At 46.9% G+C, this 17,867-nt stretch overlaps 1 protein-coding gene and 1 long non-coding RNA gene across 4 annotated transcripts in view; one reads left to right on the top strand and one right to left on the bottom strand.

Moving 5' to 3' along the window:
* The window catches only part of TTC28 (tetratricopeptide repeat domain 28), a 192,384-nt gene that overhangs the window by 124,622 nt on the left and 49,895 nt on the right, over positions 1 to 17,867 (bottom strand). Inside the window, exon 1 of one of the 3 annotated variants that reach the window (XM_055794385.1) lies at positions 4,444 to 4,842. The exons of the other annotated variants lie outside the window; for them this stretch is intronic. Within the exon in view, the coding sequence (XP_055650360.1) occupies positions 4,444 to 4,470 (27 nt within the window). The 5' untranslated portion in view covers positions 4,471 to 4,842. Of the gene's footprint in view, positions 1 to 4,443; positions 4,843 to 17,867 lie in introns of those variants that run through there. 3 annotated transcript variants of the gene reach the window in all.
* LOC114010208 (uncharacterized) lies at positions 5,202 to 9,280 on the top strand. The gene is made up of 2 exons (XR_003551562.2): positions 5,202 to 5,315; positions 6,085 to 9,280. It is a non-coding gene; the product is annotated as an uncharacterized LOC114010208 (long non-coding RNA).

Raw genomic sequence — 17,867 nt, 5'->3', positions numbered from 1 at the left:
GTACTGTATGGCCTTAAATGGAAAAGATCTACAATATTTAACAGGTCAGAAATACTCTCCATTTCTGTTTGTTTAAGCGCATAAGAGGGTAGATTTAGATTTTAAAAGCCTCTTAAGAAATACGAGATATGAAAGCTTACTGTGAATGCTTTTAGGTTTAAGTGCTCTCTGATAACTGCCAGTTATAAAACTGGGGGAAAGAAGCAGGGGTGGGAAGGGGAGGAGAGTCAAAGAAAAAAAAAAAAAATCAATTTACTTATTTTCACCCTGTGTGAGCAGAAAACTGCAAAACAGGTTTGATTTTCCAGCTTCAAAAAACAAGAGCACTTGCCACATCAGTAAATCCTGATGCAAACTGCAACCCACTGATCTGTGGAGAAAGGAACCTAAGGGTCAGCTGAGCTCACACTGCTCTGCAGAAATTATCATTGTCTGTCAAGTACTCCTCAGTCCTTCTCCGTTCCGTAGCACAACTCATTTCACCCTGCTACACAGAGGGAAAAGGTTACTGTCACACAAGCAGCCTGCCCATTCCATTCCCTACGGAAAAGAACTCCGCAACCTGTGACATTTTACAAGCGATACAATAGAGATTGCATTCACCACATTTCCCCGACAGCGCTACTGCACAACAGGCTGCGCGAGCACCATTACTGGCAAGAACAAGCTCATGAAAAGATACTCCATTGTTTCTGATGAAATTAATAAAGGCTGCTTCATGAACCCAAACACCTCCTATTCAGACTCCAACTCTAAATTCCACAGGGAGGAAACTGTTCCTCTCCATCCAGGCAGAAGTGGACGTGTATGCCCAGATTACACAGCAGCATGGACAGATGGAGCCATGAACTGTGGCACACAGTTACAAGCTAAAAGGGAACCTGAAAAGATAAAAAAAAAAAAAGAAAGAAACAACAAAAGACTGACCTTTTGGATCTGTTACGCTTCTTAAAAATGACAGTGACCAAACTGAAATGCACTGTTACAGTCTGTTACAGTCTTGAGCACATATTTAAAATCCTAACAGAGGATTTGGACATACGTGGATGTATCATAATACTATAGATCCAGATTTCACAAAAGCAATACAGGGCTTAAAAAGGTTAAGTTATGGCAGAAATATAACGATACGTGTGAATTTACTAAGAGCATATTTTTTTCTGTGCTGCAGAAAAACCAAAAAAGCTACTATAGAGAAGTTAGTACATATGAATGCATCCTCTTACTGAAACGCTCTTGGTAACTACACCTAACTTTTGCACGTCAGTAACAAAGTGATACGGCAGTTGATCACTGTGTTGTTATTAATGATTTATTGAATCCTTCAAGAAATCTGCACCTGATACAGCCTGTGATTTCAGGTTTTGTCCAGCATTTAGGCATCAGAGCTGAGTGGCAAATGACTCCCATACACCATTTTTTTTAGCACCTGAAACAGTTTCTTTTATCAGGCTTCTTAAGCATGCAAAATTTACCACATGCTCCTGCATAACAAGCGAGGTACATTGAATAAACTTGAAGCACCACTTTTTCCAACTTTGCTGGCTTTAATTATTTTGAAAGTAGCCCTCTCTCACCTGAACTCCAGTATTCCATTATGTGATCACAAGTATAATGGCTATTATTATTATGCACAGAAAAAAGAACCATCCAAGCCATTCTCTCCTTCCCTCAGCCGAGAGGCTGCAACAAACCTGAGCCAACAATGGTAGGAGCAGGCTGAGGCAGGTCCAGGGAGATGTGATCCAGCAAAAAGCACCATGGTACAGACAGTTCATTCGCTGGGAAGCCAACTGAGCAAGCATCCCCAGGACAGTACACATGGCACACTCAGCCTTCCAGCAAACCATTCCCAGAAGCAGAAGGAAGCTACAAAAAGAGGTTGTAGCAAGGGACACACTGGAAAGAAAGATGTAATTACTGCAGCCTGAGCCATCCAACGTATTAACATGGCTCGGTTTATGCTTTTCAAAGACTATAATCAATATAGCACGTATCCAGATCGCATATAATTTAATTACTAGCCTCCTGAGCGTTTGTCATGCAGTTGTGCTCACCCCAATGCACTGAACATCTCACGCTTGAATTCGAGCCCAGCTTCCCACGGGGAGAGGCCGACACATGGCACCGGCAGCCCACCTGTGCACCCACCCCAGCTCCCACGGCTGCTGGGCCCGCTGACCGTTTGCCAGAGAAACATATTCCAGTGGCAGTGGCCACCCAGGCCACCAACACACGCTCACTCTGGCCAGCCACCTTCCAGGCGGCGACGCAGGGGGAACCTGAAGGGGAGTCAGGGACAAGTCGCACAAGCCCACAGGAAAAGGGTCTATTAGTTCTGGTGCTTGTGGGAAAATTTAGGAAACAATTGTTCATAGTTAATAAACTTCAAAAAATATATGTGGTTTATAACAACAACAACAACAAAAATAAGTCCCATGCAAACTTTTCCTCATTAGCTGAAGGCAAGATAACGCCTTACACGCCACAGGCGATAGTCGCATCTTAGCATCACCAAACAAAAAAGCTTACTCCGGGTTTACACACAGGACTAATAAACTGCATGCGATCCACAGTATAACAGTTGTAAAAGCAAAAAATCCTCGATGAACGAAACACCTTAAACATCTAACGATATAAACAAATAAACAGGTAAAGCAAAAGAACATGAGTACAAATATATCAAACAAGACTCCTAATTCAGCACAGCAGCACACGTGTTCAGCTTTTGCACTGACAGCTCTTGCATTTGGGCATTTTAACAGGGAAGAGGCAGGCGAGTCACTTTCCAGAAGTCACTCACAGAAACGACCAACAGCTACAAACAACCGAGGGCTACAGGAACGCCAGCAGCTATACTGTCTGTCTCATTTTGTATCCCGTTAAGACCTGGAGCAGCAGTGCCTTCTCGAGCGGTTTGCATGAGTCATTTTGTTGAGACCGCTCTGTAAAGCACATGACTGCAACACCACAAAGGCGGCCAGGCCAGGCCAGCAGAAATCCTGGCTGCACCCACGTGAGTATGCTGGCAACACTGACGAAATAACCTCTGCTGAGATTTTACTGGTACTACAGTTGAAAACAGAACCTATTCCAACATGAACATAGTTTCCATCACATCATAGCAGGAGTAGGAATTATTTTTTACTGGGAGTAGTAAGCTGTCTGACAGTTCAGGCAAGTTCAGCTATCTTCTGTACCCTCTACACCATCACATTTGGTTGCCCCAAATCAACTCGATTTAGACACAGATAATAACGCAAAGAAAGAAAAAAGAACAAAAATCTGACATCATGATTTAAGCGCAAGTGGGTGGGCCAATACTGCAGAGTGAATCCTGACACTCGAAACGGAATCTTCCAGAGCCGAGGAGTCCAGCCAGCAGCCAAGAATAATATTTCAGTGGTTCAGTCGATACTGCTGTAACCATGGCCTGGAGGGGTTTCCATAGCCATAACCACAGGAGCGACTGCACATTCAGTTGAAAATAGTAAAAACAGACATTTAAAAATCTATAGCTTGTAGACATCTTAAAACCAGTTTGAAAGGCAGCACAGAGGAGCTTGCAACAACGCACAGACGCTCCCAGCGAGCTTGACTGTCATCTGCTTATCCTGCTGAAGACACAATGATCTGAAATAAGAGCTCCTCTCACTAGAAGCAATTGCCTGCTTGCAAAAGCTAAAGGGCGGGCTTGGGAACAGCTGAAAATCGGAGGTAGGAGTGACACGGAGCCCGAGGGATCACCCCGCGGTGCGGGCGGCACAGCTCCCACCAGGACCCCCCGAAGCACCGTCTATTCCAGCCCAGCGCTCGGAGAGACGCTCTCATGCATTTCACATATGATTCCTATTTCTGCCCTGATGTAAAACACAGTATCACACATCGCTCTACAAAGAAAGAAGGAGCCCTGCTGGTTCAAGCAGGTTTTTCCAAAAGAAAAAAAATTAAAAAAAAAAGGGGGGGGGGACACGTAGAAAATAAAAAGTATAATAGCCTACAGCTGCCAGGAGCAAGGGGTCACTGCTGAGGGGGGCGGCACGGCTCGCTAGGTTTTCCCTTAGAAGAATGTCAATAAAAAGCAGCGCCAGGCGCGCCGGGAGAGCGCGGTGCCGAGCCCCGGAGCCCCCGGCGGGCAGCGGGCAGCCCCGGGCCCGTCCCGCCGCGCTCCCGCCCAGCGGCCATGTTAGGGACCGGCCCGGGGCCGGGCGGGCCGCGCCGAGCCGAGCGGGGGGCGCCGGGGGGCTCCGGGGCGCCCGAATCCGCGGCCGCTTCCCCTCGCCGGCCCCGGCGGGGCGCGGCGGCCGCCGGGGGGATCGGAAAAGTTCGCGGCGCCTCCCGGGACGGGGACACGCGCGGCGGAGCGCGGCCCGGCCGGCCCCGGGACACACAGCCCGCCCGCGGGACGGGGCTCGCCCCCCCCCCCTGCCCCCCGCCACCCACCTTCTTCCGGGGCTGCCATTTCATCATATTTGTAGAGCGGGGACGCGGAGCATCAAGGTCGCGCTTGGGTGCCGGCGGCGAGCGCAGCGGGGCGGCAGCCCGCGGTCATGCTGCCCGGCCCCGCCGCCAGGCCCGCGCCGCGCCCCGCCGCGCCCGCGGGAGAGGAGCCGGCCCCGCCGCGCCGGCCATAGGAGCGGGGCTCTCCTCCGCCGGCGGCCGCCAGCCGCGCCGCCGCCTCACGCCCGCGGCCCGCAGGGACCCGCGGCCCCCAGGCGCATCGTGCGCGGCCGCACCTGCGCCGAGTGCGCGGCCGAGAGCCGCCGCCGCGGCACGGAGGCAGAGAGGGGCGCGGGCGCCGGCAGAGCCCCGCCGGCAGCGCCCCGCCGCCCCGCTCCGCTCCGCTCCGCGCCCCGCCCCGGCCGGGAGCCCCGGGACCGCCCCCCGCCCCGCCCCGCCCGCCGAGGCCCCGACGCGCGGCCTCCGGGCCAGCAGGCGGCCGCGGCGCACACAGGCGGCGGTGCTGCCCCGCGCCGGCCGCTCGCTGCGGGAGGGACGGCGGGACGGGCCTGCCCGCCGCCCCGAGGGAGGGAGAGAGGGAGGCACGGCCCTGGCCGCCGCCCCGCCCGGTGCTGCCGCCGTGCCCCAAGGCGGCTGGCGCCGGCCGGGCTGCATCCCCGTGCGCTGAGGAACGGCCGGAGGCGGGCGCTGGACGAGCCGCAGGGCCAAGTGCTGCGGTTCTGCCGCTGGTTTTGCCACGGTGAAAGTTGCAGACGCCACCGAGCGCCCGAGACGCGGCCGCTCCCGCCGTGGTGCCGAACGCCGAGTGCCCCGGCCTCGCACCGGCAACAGCGCGGAGCTGCGCCTGCCCCCCGGTACGTCCGTTCCCCGGGGGGCCCGGGACGGTGGCTTAAAGCAGCCCGGGATGGGGTTTACAAACGCAATGCTCAGGGTTCACCGGGGGAAGGAGCGTTTGGGCTCCTGGACGCGCCGTGCGTTGCCGCTCGGGGGCCGGAGCACCCCGCGCACGAGGGGCGAGCAAACGCGGTGTAAAATGCGATCGGTGGAGCGGGCAGCGGAGGGTGTTTCAGGGAGAGGAGCCTGTCCGGTTCCTGCAGCTCACAGCCAGGGAAAAGGGATAAACAAACTAGGATGAAACTGATTTTCCCATGAAACTCCCTATTCCGTGCATCTGTTTCTTCTGCTCATCCTGGACTGTCCCACGTGCATTGAACCCGAATTGCCGCGTGCTGCTGTTACAGCGTGCTGCTGTTGGGTAGGACCTGCAGAGCTTGTTAGATTGAAAACAATCCCAATTCATCAATTTCTCAGCACTGAGCTTTGTTTCATCTGGATAAAAAAGATCAAAGATTCAAAAGTGGTCCATAAAGTGCATTCTTAACCAACATCCCCCTGTAGGATGTAAGATCTGATTTGATTCTATGAAGCTCTGGCTTTTCTCCCTGTAATAGCATTATTTATTTTTCCGAAATGCAGATTTTCTCTGGTTAAAGAGAAATCTCTCTGTCTTTCTTTTCCCCAGTAAATACAGCAGAATAAACTTTTTGCAGCAAAGTGGGCCACCCAAAAGTGGGTTACACCACCTGCTGTAATCTGCAACCTAATGTTTTACTCTCTCATTAGGATTCTTCTAAGAAAAGGCAGCTGTTTGTTCTTGGGAGAGGATCACAGAGAAGAAGGTCTGTCAGCATCCCATTCATTTACGCACTGGGTCAAGCGTGACTTGTCTGTGATGTAAAAGGCCACCTCCCGCTGGCTCTCAGGCAGTCGGTGCCTCCAGCTGAGCCAAGATCCAGCACGGTGGTCACAGGTGAAACGCAGTTAGTGCACACAGCACTCCTCCTGAACGACTGAAGACACAAGGCAGAACCACAGACAGATGCAGCGTCTTACCTCTTGTTGTTTGCTTGTTCAAGAAATTTAACCCTAAGTTTATTACTGGAATGTCTGTGTGGTTTCAGCTTTATATTGTGGTCGGAGTATTTGTTCCCACTGTGACTTCCTCACTGATTAACAATGCTGCACGCAGAAGGTAAAGCTGGGCAGCTTAAGTGTTCTGACCACCTCTGAGAAGTAGTTTATGCTGAAGTTGCACAGCTTTAGCCTGAGATGTTGGTCCCGAGACCATTCTCAAAAAAAACAAACAGAGTATCTCAGGTGACTTAAAAATCCTTAATATGTGAACACACCACCATTTAACTGGGTTTTACGTTATTGAAGTGGTGCAGAGTTGTAGTTTTCATTGCTATGATGAATGACCAACAGTGCAGCATCTCAGAGGTAAACAATAAATGTAATGGCAAATGTAGCATCCAAACCCAGATCAACAAACACTCGCTGCTGGGCCCCTTGGAAATAAAACAGTCAGCTGCTTTTCACTGCAGTTCCTCAGTCCTGAAGGACGGTATGCCTCAGACCACGCAGAGGCAAGAGCAGCAAACTCACATGGGCTGTTTCAACTCGGAGCCTCTGTGGTCAGAGGCTGCGTCCCTTCCACAATCACTGCACGTATCCTGAAATGAAGCCAAACCTTGGGCAACAGTTCCAGAACACATCAGCCTCGGTCGCAAAGCTGCCTTCGGTAGTTCACATCTTGTCCTGTGCTACCCTCAAACACCTGCTCTCAGTTTGGTGTTTCTGTTCGCCCACCTTCGTCTGGATTACTGACAGCTTCTGGCAGCACGCTATAAATTAAATCCCCGAGAAGATGCAAGTGAAAAATAAAGCTTTGAAAAGCAGCAGGGACAGAAAAGAACAGGTGTGGCAGTGCAGAAAAGGAACTCCATCTGGTTTTACTCATCAGAGCTAGTGTATCATGGAGCTATGCCCTTCTATTACACTAACAGTAGAGCCAGTGTGCCCGGAAACTCATTGATTTCCACATATTTTAAAACCAGCATTGGCAATTTTGAAGAGTTCTGTAAATGGCAGAGTCGGTACTCAAGTAAAGAAAATAAACGCTCAGAATCAGACAATGCCATTTACCATGATGCTGTCAGAAAGAAGCTTAATTTAATTCATGGACAGATTGGGAAATGTGTTGTTTTGACATGATCAACAGGAGATTTTGAAATTCTTCCTGCCTAAAGATAATTAACAGGAAGCAAAGCAGGAGCTGTGCATATACACCTGTCACAAAAAGGAGTGAGCTGGTTCACTCCTAATCTTAAGTCTTACTCCAGTGATTGGCATTTCTGCTATATTTAAACTGCTTTTTTTTCTGCTGTTGAAAAAGGAAATTATGTTGGCACTATTTTCAAAGCCATAGAAAATACCCAGAATAAAGGCAGTATAAATGCCAGGTATCTGAAGGAAATGGCAGACAGTCTTTACTCTTTCAAAGTCAGAGAGTTGTCTGACTTCTTTAAGATTAAAGAAAACGCAGCATGGTTTTTTGTTTGCTTTTAAGGTCCCAGTTTCTCTTCCCAGGTTGGAAGCCACTCAGTATGTCGTGATTCAATCGCCAGAAGATGCTGAAACCATCCTCTTATGCTGGCAGCTTCCATCTCCTCCATCATGAGAACAGAATCCTCATGTCCATTTCAAAGTGAACCAATTCATTTTCTCAAGTAATCAGCAAAGCCCAGAAAATTCAAGTGCAAGTGCTTCATACAGTTCAGACTGAATCAGTGGACAAGCCATGTAAGAATACGAATACGAAGCAGAAGATAACACTGGTCCATCAAAGTTAAATGCCTCTCAGTTCATTAAAGGTGAAATGGCTGAAAAGTATCAATCAGCTCCCCATCCCAGCATCCCTGGCTCAAAATATTGCTTGTGTGTGGAGAGCCAAGTGCCATCATTTCCCATACAGGATTATGCCCCAGTCATAGAGCCTGTCACAGGTTACCGACATCTCTTCTGCGTAAGAAACACCATGATGAATCCATTCTGAATGAATGGTCCAGCCTTCTGGACACTGTGACAGCAGCTCCCAGAGAACAGCGTTTTCTCTTCCAAATGTACATCAATAAGGAACAAACATATTTTATTCCTTCCAATATTTGTGAGTGAATAACGGTCAGTATTTTGGCAGGCTGGCACAAAACCATCCACCAAAATGACTGGCTACACCAATACTGTCCCCTGCCCAGCCCCGGCCCCATTTCCCTGATTTACTGGTATTTTTAAAATTCAGACTGTGGATCTGACAGTCCAGTATATTGTGCCAAACACCTGTTCCTTCTCTCCTAAAGATGCTGACTAACAGAGAAGAAAGGGGTGTGTTATTAAGACATATCCAATATTGGAGCTCAATCTTACAACTCAATGAAAAAAATTGGAAAGTGTCTTTTTCAAATTAATCCTTGATAAGAACCTACAACTATTTGATGTACTACCTCTCTTCTTGCAAAACACTTCATTTTCAATAAAGTTCTAATACCTTTGTACACCTTGAAATTCCCTCTACTCAGCTAAAGTGCATCACCTAGAAGCAATCACATACACTGCAAGTAGAAAAATGTCCGGTTGGAGATGGCTTGGTGAGAAGAGTGCAACTTTGGCTAGCCAAAGCATATCAGAATTTAGTTTATTGTGTCATTCTACCATTTAGCAAGCAGCTAGATCTGACAGTATTTGGCACATACATAAAGATTTAGAGTAACCACTTGATCTTAGGATGTATGCTTTCCTGTGAACTCACTGGACTGGTATCCTGACAGATGCCAGCATTTTAACAGTTAACAATACACCAACACAGCAAGAGGGATGTAGATCAGCCTTCTAATAGCAAAGTCCCCTGGCAAATTCATGAAGCATAATAAAATCTAATCCTTTTATTTCTGAATTTATTAAAGCAGCTTTCAATTCATTACAATGATTCTGTGTCTTATTGTTTTGTCTGCCTCAAACTAGCATGCTGAATGCAAACATGGCAGCTTGCAATTGTTTAAAGATACAGCACACTTGATCTGAGCAACTGCAGCTGCTAAAGAAGGGAAAGGGAGAAAGTATTTCAGAAAATTCTCCTGGTCTGTGAGCAGGTAACTCCCCTGAAGCGTAGTAATTGGTGTACTGGAGTTCTGAAAAGAATCTCACTCCTCTAATTTACCAGAAATCAACAAATCCTAACTCGTCTCTAGGTGTCAATTTATGGCAAGTACTCAGGCGACTTAGAATCAAAATTTACTTCCAGCCTCCTCACTCCAGGTTCTCTGGGCACGCAACCTGCCATTTCTTTCTTACATGGGAAGAGAGAAGTACCAACTCCAACCGCAGGTGCTGGCGTCGCTTGGCATTACCCTGGCGCACACCTCAGAGTGCACGCTGAAGGGTGAGAACACTGCAGGCCAAGGAAGCGATTCAAGGTCCTTCAAAGTTTTTGCCGATTACACCAGCCCCTTCTGGTCCATCTGCCTTTTGTTCCTGTTGCATTTTGCTACTAGACTGAACCATTTCACCCTGTTCTCTTGATAATAAAGATGGATTGTTCTGTGCCGTACAGCAGTAGCGTGGATTATTTTCATTATTAGGTTACCTGGGGTTCACATCTCAGCAGCTGACTCTCTTCAAAAGACTGAAAATCACTTCAGAAAATGCTTCGTTTAGTCAAGCAGAAAAAGCTCTTTTCACAGGGGTATAATCCAGGCTGAAACACCAAGGAGAGGGCTTTGAAAAATGAGGATATACCTATCTGGAACCTACCACTTCTGACAGGAGAAGCAGGTGAGAAAAACTGGTTGCTTAAGACTAATTAGAGAGTTGTAGCACAATTTTGTTCAAGGAGATGCAGAACTGAAATGAAGATAAGGAAAGAGCCTTCAGCATTTATTACTGGCAACTGCATTCATGAGGGGTAAGGGGGGGAGGTGATCACACAGGCCAAATTGTCTGAGGGCTGTAGGTGCCTGTTACTAATTACAAATCATTCAGAGGTACCACAAAATGATCCAAGAGGTTAATACAAGATTAGGGCTAATCTTGTTGTGATAGAGTGCCCTCTCAAGCACTGACATCTGAGCTAGGACGTGGGGAACAGACGCTTGCAGAGACCCCGGCCCCACGCTGGTTGCAGGGAACACGGGACACTGCACTGCATGTTTTGCTCCTTGCGATCCATCACCCTTGCTTCCAGGCACTCATTTGTAAGTATTTTCTTCACACACACAAAAAAATATCTCTTGGAGTAGTATTTCCCTAATACCAAGGGGGTAGATTAGATGGCCTTCAAAGCTTCTTTCCAACCCAAACCATTCTGTGACTGCATGGCTCTGTAACACAGCCACAGACGAGCAGGAACATGGGAGGCAGCCAGCATTCCCACCAAAGGTTTGCCTGCAGTGCAGAGAGGGGTACGCCAGGAATGTGTATGGAAAATAAACCCACCAAGAAACACTCATTTTTGGAAGGCATGCAAGTGTACGTCTGTATTTTCTACCTCATTTAGGGCTTTTGCCCTAAAATTAGGCAGTTCTTTTTTAATTCATAGACCAAGCCTTGTGATAAAACTCCATCCCTTTCCCACCCTTTGGGAAATAAATGGTGAAACACTGCATCGTTCCTTACACTGCTCTTTGGTATTCCAAATGAGAGCCCTACTCCTTACTTAGTAAGAGAAAAGGTGGGGGGAGGGGAGAATGAAAAGCAAAAACAGGGGGTGGGGGTGGAGGAAAAAAAAACCGGGGAAAAAAGGAAAGCGAAAAAAGAGAACAGCATACTGCCCCACTTCATCATCTTGCTTTTTGCAGCATAGCTAGAGAGTCGTTGTTGGCACCCCGATTGTGACTGTAAGCGTTTACACATGCACATTTATACACATAAGAGAGAAAAGGTGCAAGGAAACAAGCACTATCGCAGGGTGAGAGAAGGCCTTGGTGCTGTGCAGGCACAGTTCAGCAACAGCTAGAACATTTGTGTGTTACCAACACTCGTTTGGTCACAAATCCAAAACAAGGCACCATATGGTCTGCTATGAAGAAAACCAACTCCATCCCCACCAAACCCCGGTACGCTCAGTGTCCAACACTTCAACAAGGAAGATGCATGTAGAACACATAAATACTTCCCAGGTCTCCACATGAGGAACTAGAAAGAACCGTCCACACAAGGGTGGGTCTAATATTAAACACAATAACCAGCCAAACTCATCTACAGCAGGAACAAAGAGTGACAAAACATGGGGAAGTAACTAAACCCCCATGGAGGCGGCACTCAGATTCTTCATGGGCACACACTTCAGTCGATATTCTAAAATATTCAGAAATGAGTACGGGGGAGAGGGCAAATCCTTCTTTATTTTGCAAGGGGAAAGCGAATCATACACAGCACCCTACAAGGCAGAGGTGGGGAACTCCCAGATCAAGAAGCCTAAGGATGCGAGCAGGAATCTTCTGGCTAGTGACTGTATTCATCAAGAGAAGCAGTTGTGCCTGTGAAATATTTATGTGATAGTCTTACGGCAAAACAAGTACTTCTGTAGTTTATTGGACAGGAAACAAATCCTAACTGTATCTTACAAATTTTAACTGTATCTTACCAAGGAATGCGTTTGCTTTGGAACTGTTGGTTGTGACTCCGTTATTGGCTTAAGAAGCTTCAGCTCTTCCATTACATGATTCTGAGAAGAAAACATCGTGTTTGGGACCTGCTTCTAATTATGGCTTCCCCCTCCTTTTTTCCATAGGAAGCACAATTACTGCTGCTATGGAGACAAGTGTAATTCAGTCAAGATGTGGGTCAAAGCAATACTTGGGAGGCAAAGATCTACCAAAAAAAGTATCCTTTCTGCTATCTGTCCTCTCCCGGAGAAGAGTCTTCTCTCAGTCTTCCCTTGCTGACTTCCATCACCCTCTGCTGCCTCAAGTAAGAAATTCTAAGAGACAAATAAATCACCTATTTAACACATGCATCACACCAGGACAATAGGGCAACCCATCTGCCCCGCTCGCAAGGCTGGTGACACTGTGGGGGTCTGCCCATGCCACGGTGCAGCCACCAGCTGCCACAGGGGGAGACTGGCACACCTCCCAGGGACAGGTCCAGTCACCTCCGCATAGATATTTCTGCGGATCCTAATGGAACGTAGCTTGAGGTTGAGGGGGAACTTCCTTTCACCTCAGAGCACTGAAACGGTGCCTTATTTCTCAAGGCATGTTATTTATTGCTTAGTAATGGCAGAACTAACTGCATGACAGGCACCTTCCAAGTCTTTAAGGACGGGTACTTTTTCCAAAAGAATCCACAATACTACACAGTGAGCCAAGAAGAGACATTAAGGGAAGGAAAGTATTATTATCTGGGCATGCTGGAAATTTAATTGATTTTAACTAGTACAGGATGGCCCTATACATGCCCATAACAGGAGTGGAGTGCCACCAAGTCACTCCTGTAATTCCAGCCAAGCAGTTTAATATCAAAGGAGAAAAATTTCATGTAGATTCCTTCTAAGCAAGGAGAAAATTCACGCAGCCAAGACTGCACATTCATCCATCCCAGCATCACTCCATCTTTTTCCTTGCCCATCTTTATCCTGAGAATATAAACTGATGGAAATGTCTGTTGCTACAGACGCTGCAGTAAAACCAACTGTTTTTCCACGACTCTTTGGACTTCCTCACCTTACGTCATTATTTACTAGGATGCTCTGAGACTCGTAATCAGTTTAGGCTCTTCTTCCCCACATGTCCTGAGCGCTCATTTTCCAATGCTGTGGATACAGGGGTGATCTGATCAAATTGCAGGTGAAAAGTGCTACCCAGCTTTAAGAGCTCTTGTGTTTCTTCCCTTGAAACAGAGATTCCTGTACACCTCACTGCCTTCAGTTCTCTTTTTTTTCCCCCTAACATCCGTAAGTTACACAGGTCCACTTCTAGCTGTTACGCTAAAAGGTCTGGCAAGTAGATTTAGCACAGAAAAGAACAAATAAACAGCTGAGAGGAGGAAACTTCTAGTGAGAACCAGCTGTCAAGGAAATCAGTCATTTCTTTAGCGACACTGCTAATTTGATCAAAAACTTGACAGATACAGTCTGACATCATGCACAGGCGAGACTTTGGGTCAAACTTGCGTCACTGCTCCAAAGCAGACGCAGGCAGCAGGGGGCTGCCCACTGGAGAAGGCAGAAGTGCCCTGTCCCTTTGTAATGCAGTTCCATGGTATCTTTCCGAATGCACAAGTTTAAACAAGCCAATGAACACCCCAAAGGAGGCAGGTTCAACTCGCAGGCTGGTTTTCTTGCTTCTCCTGCCAGAAACAAAGGGGCTGCAGCACAGCGGGGCAGGAGGAGGAGGAGGAGTAAGGAGCTGGAGAGTGAAAGCACACACAGGAAAAGGAGCAACACATCAGGGAGGGGAAGAACAAGAGAACGGAATGCGTGCGATGGGCATGCCCATGTCTGCGCATGCTCATGCACGTGTGGGTATCCGTTCTTGCACCCATGCTTCATCGCACTCCGCAGCACCTCGTCCACCCGGTTAAACAGCAGCACTGATGAGCTTCAAAGAACTGGCAGCAATGCTGTGGAGCCAAGAACAAGGATTTAGACCAGGGAATACACAGGGAGTACTGCCAGTCGGACCTCATCAGCGGGGACTTTAGAAATAAATAGTTTTGACGTTAAGTAGCCAAATTCAAAGGCAAGCACAACTCCATTCCATGTTCCAATATTCACAATATTCCTCACGTCCCCGAGAAATCTTCCCCAGTGCTGTAGGTCTTTGAGGAAACTGTCCATTTCGCAAGCCCGTGATTTCAGGGGGATGCTGCTGCTCATCCCTTCGGAAGCTGCTCTCCCTCCCTCGCCCCCCACCCTGCTGCTGCTTGTTGCCAAGCAACTGCCACTCCGCAGGGCCTGCCTCCCAATGGCCAGCAGCTTAAGCCATTACCATTTACTGAAAAATAAAAATTTAAGAATGAAACCAGACATGGCTAAAACAGCAAAGCCTACTTTCCTTTAGCGCTTGGATCATTTTGTGGGAACCTTGGAGGCTGCAGTTGTCCGCAGGCAATAAACCACGGACTCCCAGGAGGGCTGAGGTGGGAACGCATCTCTGGAGGTAGGTCACCTCCTCCAGCCTCCTGCTCGGGCAAGCCACCCCGAGCCATGTCCAGGGGCTTCTGACCACCCCAGGAAGGGGGGTTCCATGGCCTGGGCAGCCTGTGCCAGTGCTCGGCTGTGCTTCCCAGGGAAAAAGTGTTCCCTGATGTCAGAGGGAACCTCCTGGGCACAGGTTCTGTGCTTTGCAGGACACAGAACATACTTTCTAAATGTAAAGAAATGCAAGGTTTAATTTTTTTTTTTTTTTTTAAGTTTTCTCTGAAAGGGCTACACAATAAAACTATTGTGTTGTAAAAGATTCTGTTTTGTCTATTCAAAAATTTCTCTTCCACACAGTGGAAATGCAGGTATATTACACCAGCTATCCTACTCCCGAGCCCTGAGATACTCAACAAAAGATCCGGTAACAGTCAGAAACAGCACTTGTAACTCTCTCAGGAGTCTTCTCTTACTGATTTACAATGATAGACAGTCCTACTGCTGAACTTTCTTGTAAAATGTGGAACAGGAATTCCGTTTGTGTCTGTTCACATATTCAGTTGGGACTCTATGAATAAGAGATGTGACAATTCATCCATATGCAGTATCATCTTTTCCCCAACCACAGTTGCTAAAGCTACAGAGCAGCCCCTTTCCACTGCTACAGCATTTGAGAACAGAGGAAAGGAATAAACCGAACTTCTGTACAACTACAAAGTCTCTACAGATAGACAGGCAATGAGGTCTCAAAAAAAATCAAATAACTCTTCTTTAGAAAGGTGTTCAAAGAGCAATTCTTTCTTTAGGCTACAGTTAATGTGAATAATAACTTGTCACTGCCATGTCAGAGAGAACCATTTCAAAAGTGGGAAACAACATTCAGGTGCTGTAAAAACTGCACAGTATCACTGAAAGCACTGCGGCAGGGGCCGTCTGGACCCTGAGGAGTTACATCGAAGGTTCTTAGAACAGAACGGTTCCAGTTGGAAAGGACCTACAACAACCATCTGGTTGGAGAAGCATATCCAGGTGGAGGTTTACCTACGTTGTCCTGCTTACAAACACCGCTGTCAGCCCAGATCTGGCCACAAGCTGTCCACAGCCAGCAGATGTGCCTGGCCCGAAGGGTGCAGCACCCCCTCCGCTCTCACAGAGCCCAGACTCTCAAAAAGGGGGGTGTCTCTATCAGATGAGTAGTTGTAGATGTAGTCTAGGCCACTTCACCACCATGATGGCGGGTTCTGACGCAGTTTTATTTAACTTCGCTACTTTGGCCAGTAAGCTTAGGGGAGCTCATCAAAATAAGAACATAAGAACCTGCCAGTGATGAAGGCAAGTCTCGGCCCGGCTCCATCCTGCAGCACGGAGGCCAGCACGCCACTACAGCACAAAACACTTATGCAGAACCTGACTTGCAATGACATTTTTCAGCATAAAGTTGTGAGAGCATTTAAGAGTAACTAGGACAGCTGTTGGCTCCAGCCTAAAAATACGAAGAATATAGCTACTTCATTTAACTTTGTGTGTTCAAGCATTCAGCATGAAAGAACATAAGGCTTAGAGAGGTACTGACATTTTCTGCATGGAGAAACAGAAGGACCCAACCATGCAGCGATTTCCATCCAAGGCCTGACAGGAAAGGTGAGGGGTAAGTTATTTGCAAGAACCAAAAATAAGAAAATATTTGATCCGTGTCTACATAAAAGTGGTTACTGATGATAAAAGATTAATTTTAAATACTTTCTAAAGCAAAACCAAACTGGCTAATGAAAGATTATGTAAACAGACATTTGCTCCATAATCTATTCTTGCAATTAGCCTCTTTTCTTACTAGACTTATTACAAGGGGTGATCTATTACAAGGGATGAACTCACAGCAGACCCAAAACGACAAACTCTACTTGAAGCGTCACCTGTACTCACTTTACCTTCCTTTTCTCTCCAGCGCAGATTTTGCCGTTTAAAAAAGTGAGATTAGCAGTGGATGCCGCTGAAAGAGAGGGTCCTTGCACATGCACAAAGCAGACAGAAAAGAGTGAGTAATGTTATAACACTCCCCGCAACATCATTTCTGACACATCTGAAATCCTCAGAATAAAGATTACTTCTTGCGTCCACAGCAGAACCCAGTGCCCAGGCTCCACAAGCCACTTCATGTAGGACCCCTGCTTTGACTACCAGCCAGCTGGGACTATCAGCCAGAACTGCTTAATGCCAACTGAAGATGCAGCTCCTCTCATGCAAATGCCATCTGAACAGACCACCAAGCAGCCAGCAACTTCTCACAAACCTACCCTTTTTCAAACCAGTGACCTGTGTGTGAATGTCTAAATCTATACAATACATTACCAGTCCCCTCAGACATCCAACCAACCTGAAACTTTTTTTTTTTAAATCTTTATGTTAAACCAAATCACACTGAGCTTGTACCATGATAATACAGAGCACGTTGTAATGCAGGTCGGTAGTTGGTAGAGGTCTTTTCAAGCTGTGCCATGGCAAGTAAAGCTGTCATTAGACTTGAAAGGATCAATAATTTGTTTTATTTGCTAAGTTTACAGACAGACCTTTAAAATTAAGTCTTGCCATTAAAAAAAGATCTGGTTTATGCTCCTGGACTTCATAAAACTGTGATTAATTCAAAGCAAGGAATTTTTTTTCCTTTTGAAACCAGCACATCAGCAGAGGAAAACATGGCCATACTTCCTTTCCAGAGTTAGCTTTGAGGAAGCATATTAACGGTAAAATTCCTTTATACCATTTCCTTTCTTCAATTCACATAATCACACAGTTAGAAGTAACTACTTTAATGACTGACAGTTCCAGGCTCCTGTGACTTGAGCATTAGTATGCACAGAAACCAAGGCTTTATCCAGTTCAAACTGCTGAACAGTCACTACGAGCAAAACGTAAAAGGAATAAAGGAATAAAAATAATGTAATGACCTTCTCTGTTACTTCTAAAAAAGGATTCTTTTCTAGCCATGTGTAAATCAGTTCATCAGCAGTTTCGCATCGAAAGTTCTACTGATGCAAACCAATTAAACCTTGATACTCAATGGCAAAACCAACTGCAGAGCAACTGAGAACTGAAAGAGGTAAGAATTATAACCAAAAGTCTTTGAATAGCTGCAAAACACACCATTTTCATCTTTTACTATGTAGATTCTACCACAGATAGGATGATCACGATAACATTTTATTCCAGTTCTAAGGCAGCCTTGCTATTCCTCTGCTATTGCACCCATTTCCAAGCACTTCACCAGGCAGTTACTGATAATCTAGAAACAGCACAGAAAACGTAAATAGAACTGAAAATGTAATAAAGGAATCATATATGGAAAAAAAGATGTGGCAAGAATCTTTAACCTGATAACGCTGCAGCTCTGGCAGCAGATATTGGATGCGTGTCAGAGATTAAAAGAGCAAGT

Source organism: Falco peregrinus, chromosome 2 (assembly GCF_023634155.1).
Source record: "Falco peregrinus isolate bFalPer1 chromosome 2, bFalPer1.pri, whole genome shotgun sequence".
Taxonomy (NCBI): Eukaryota; Metazoa; Chordata; class Aves; order Falconiformes; family Falconidae; genus Falco; species Falco peregrinus.
This window is presented reverse-complemented; position numbering and strand designations above follow the sequence as displayed.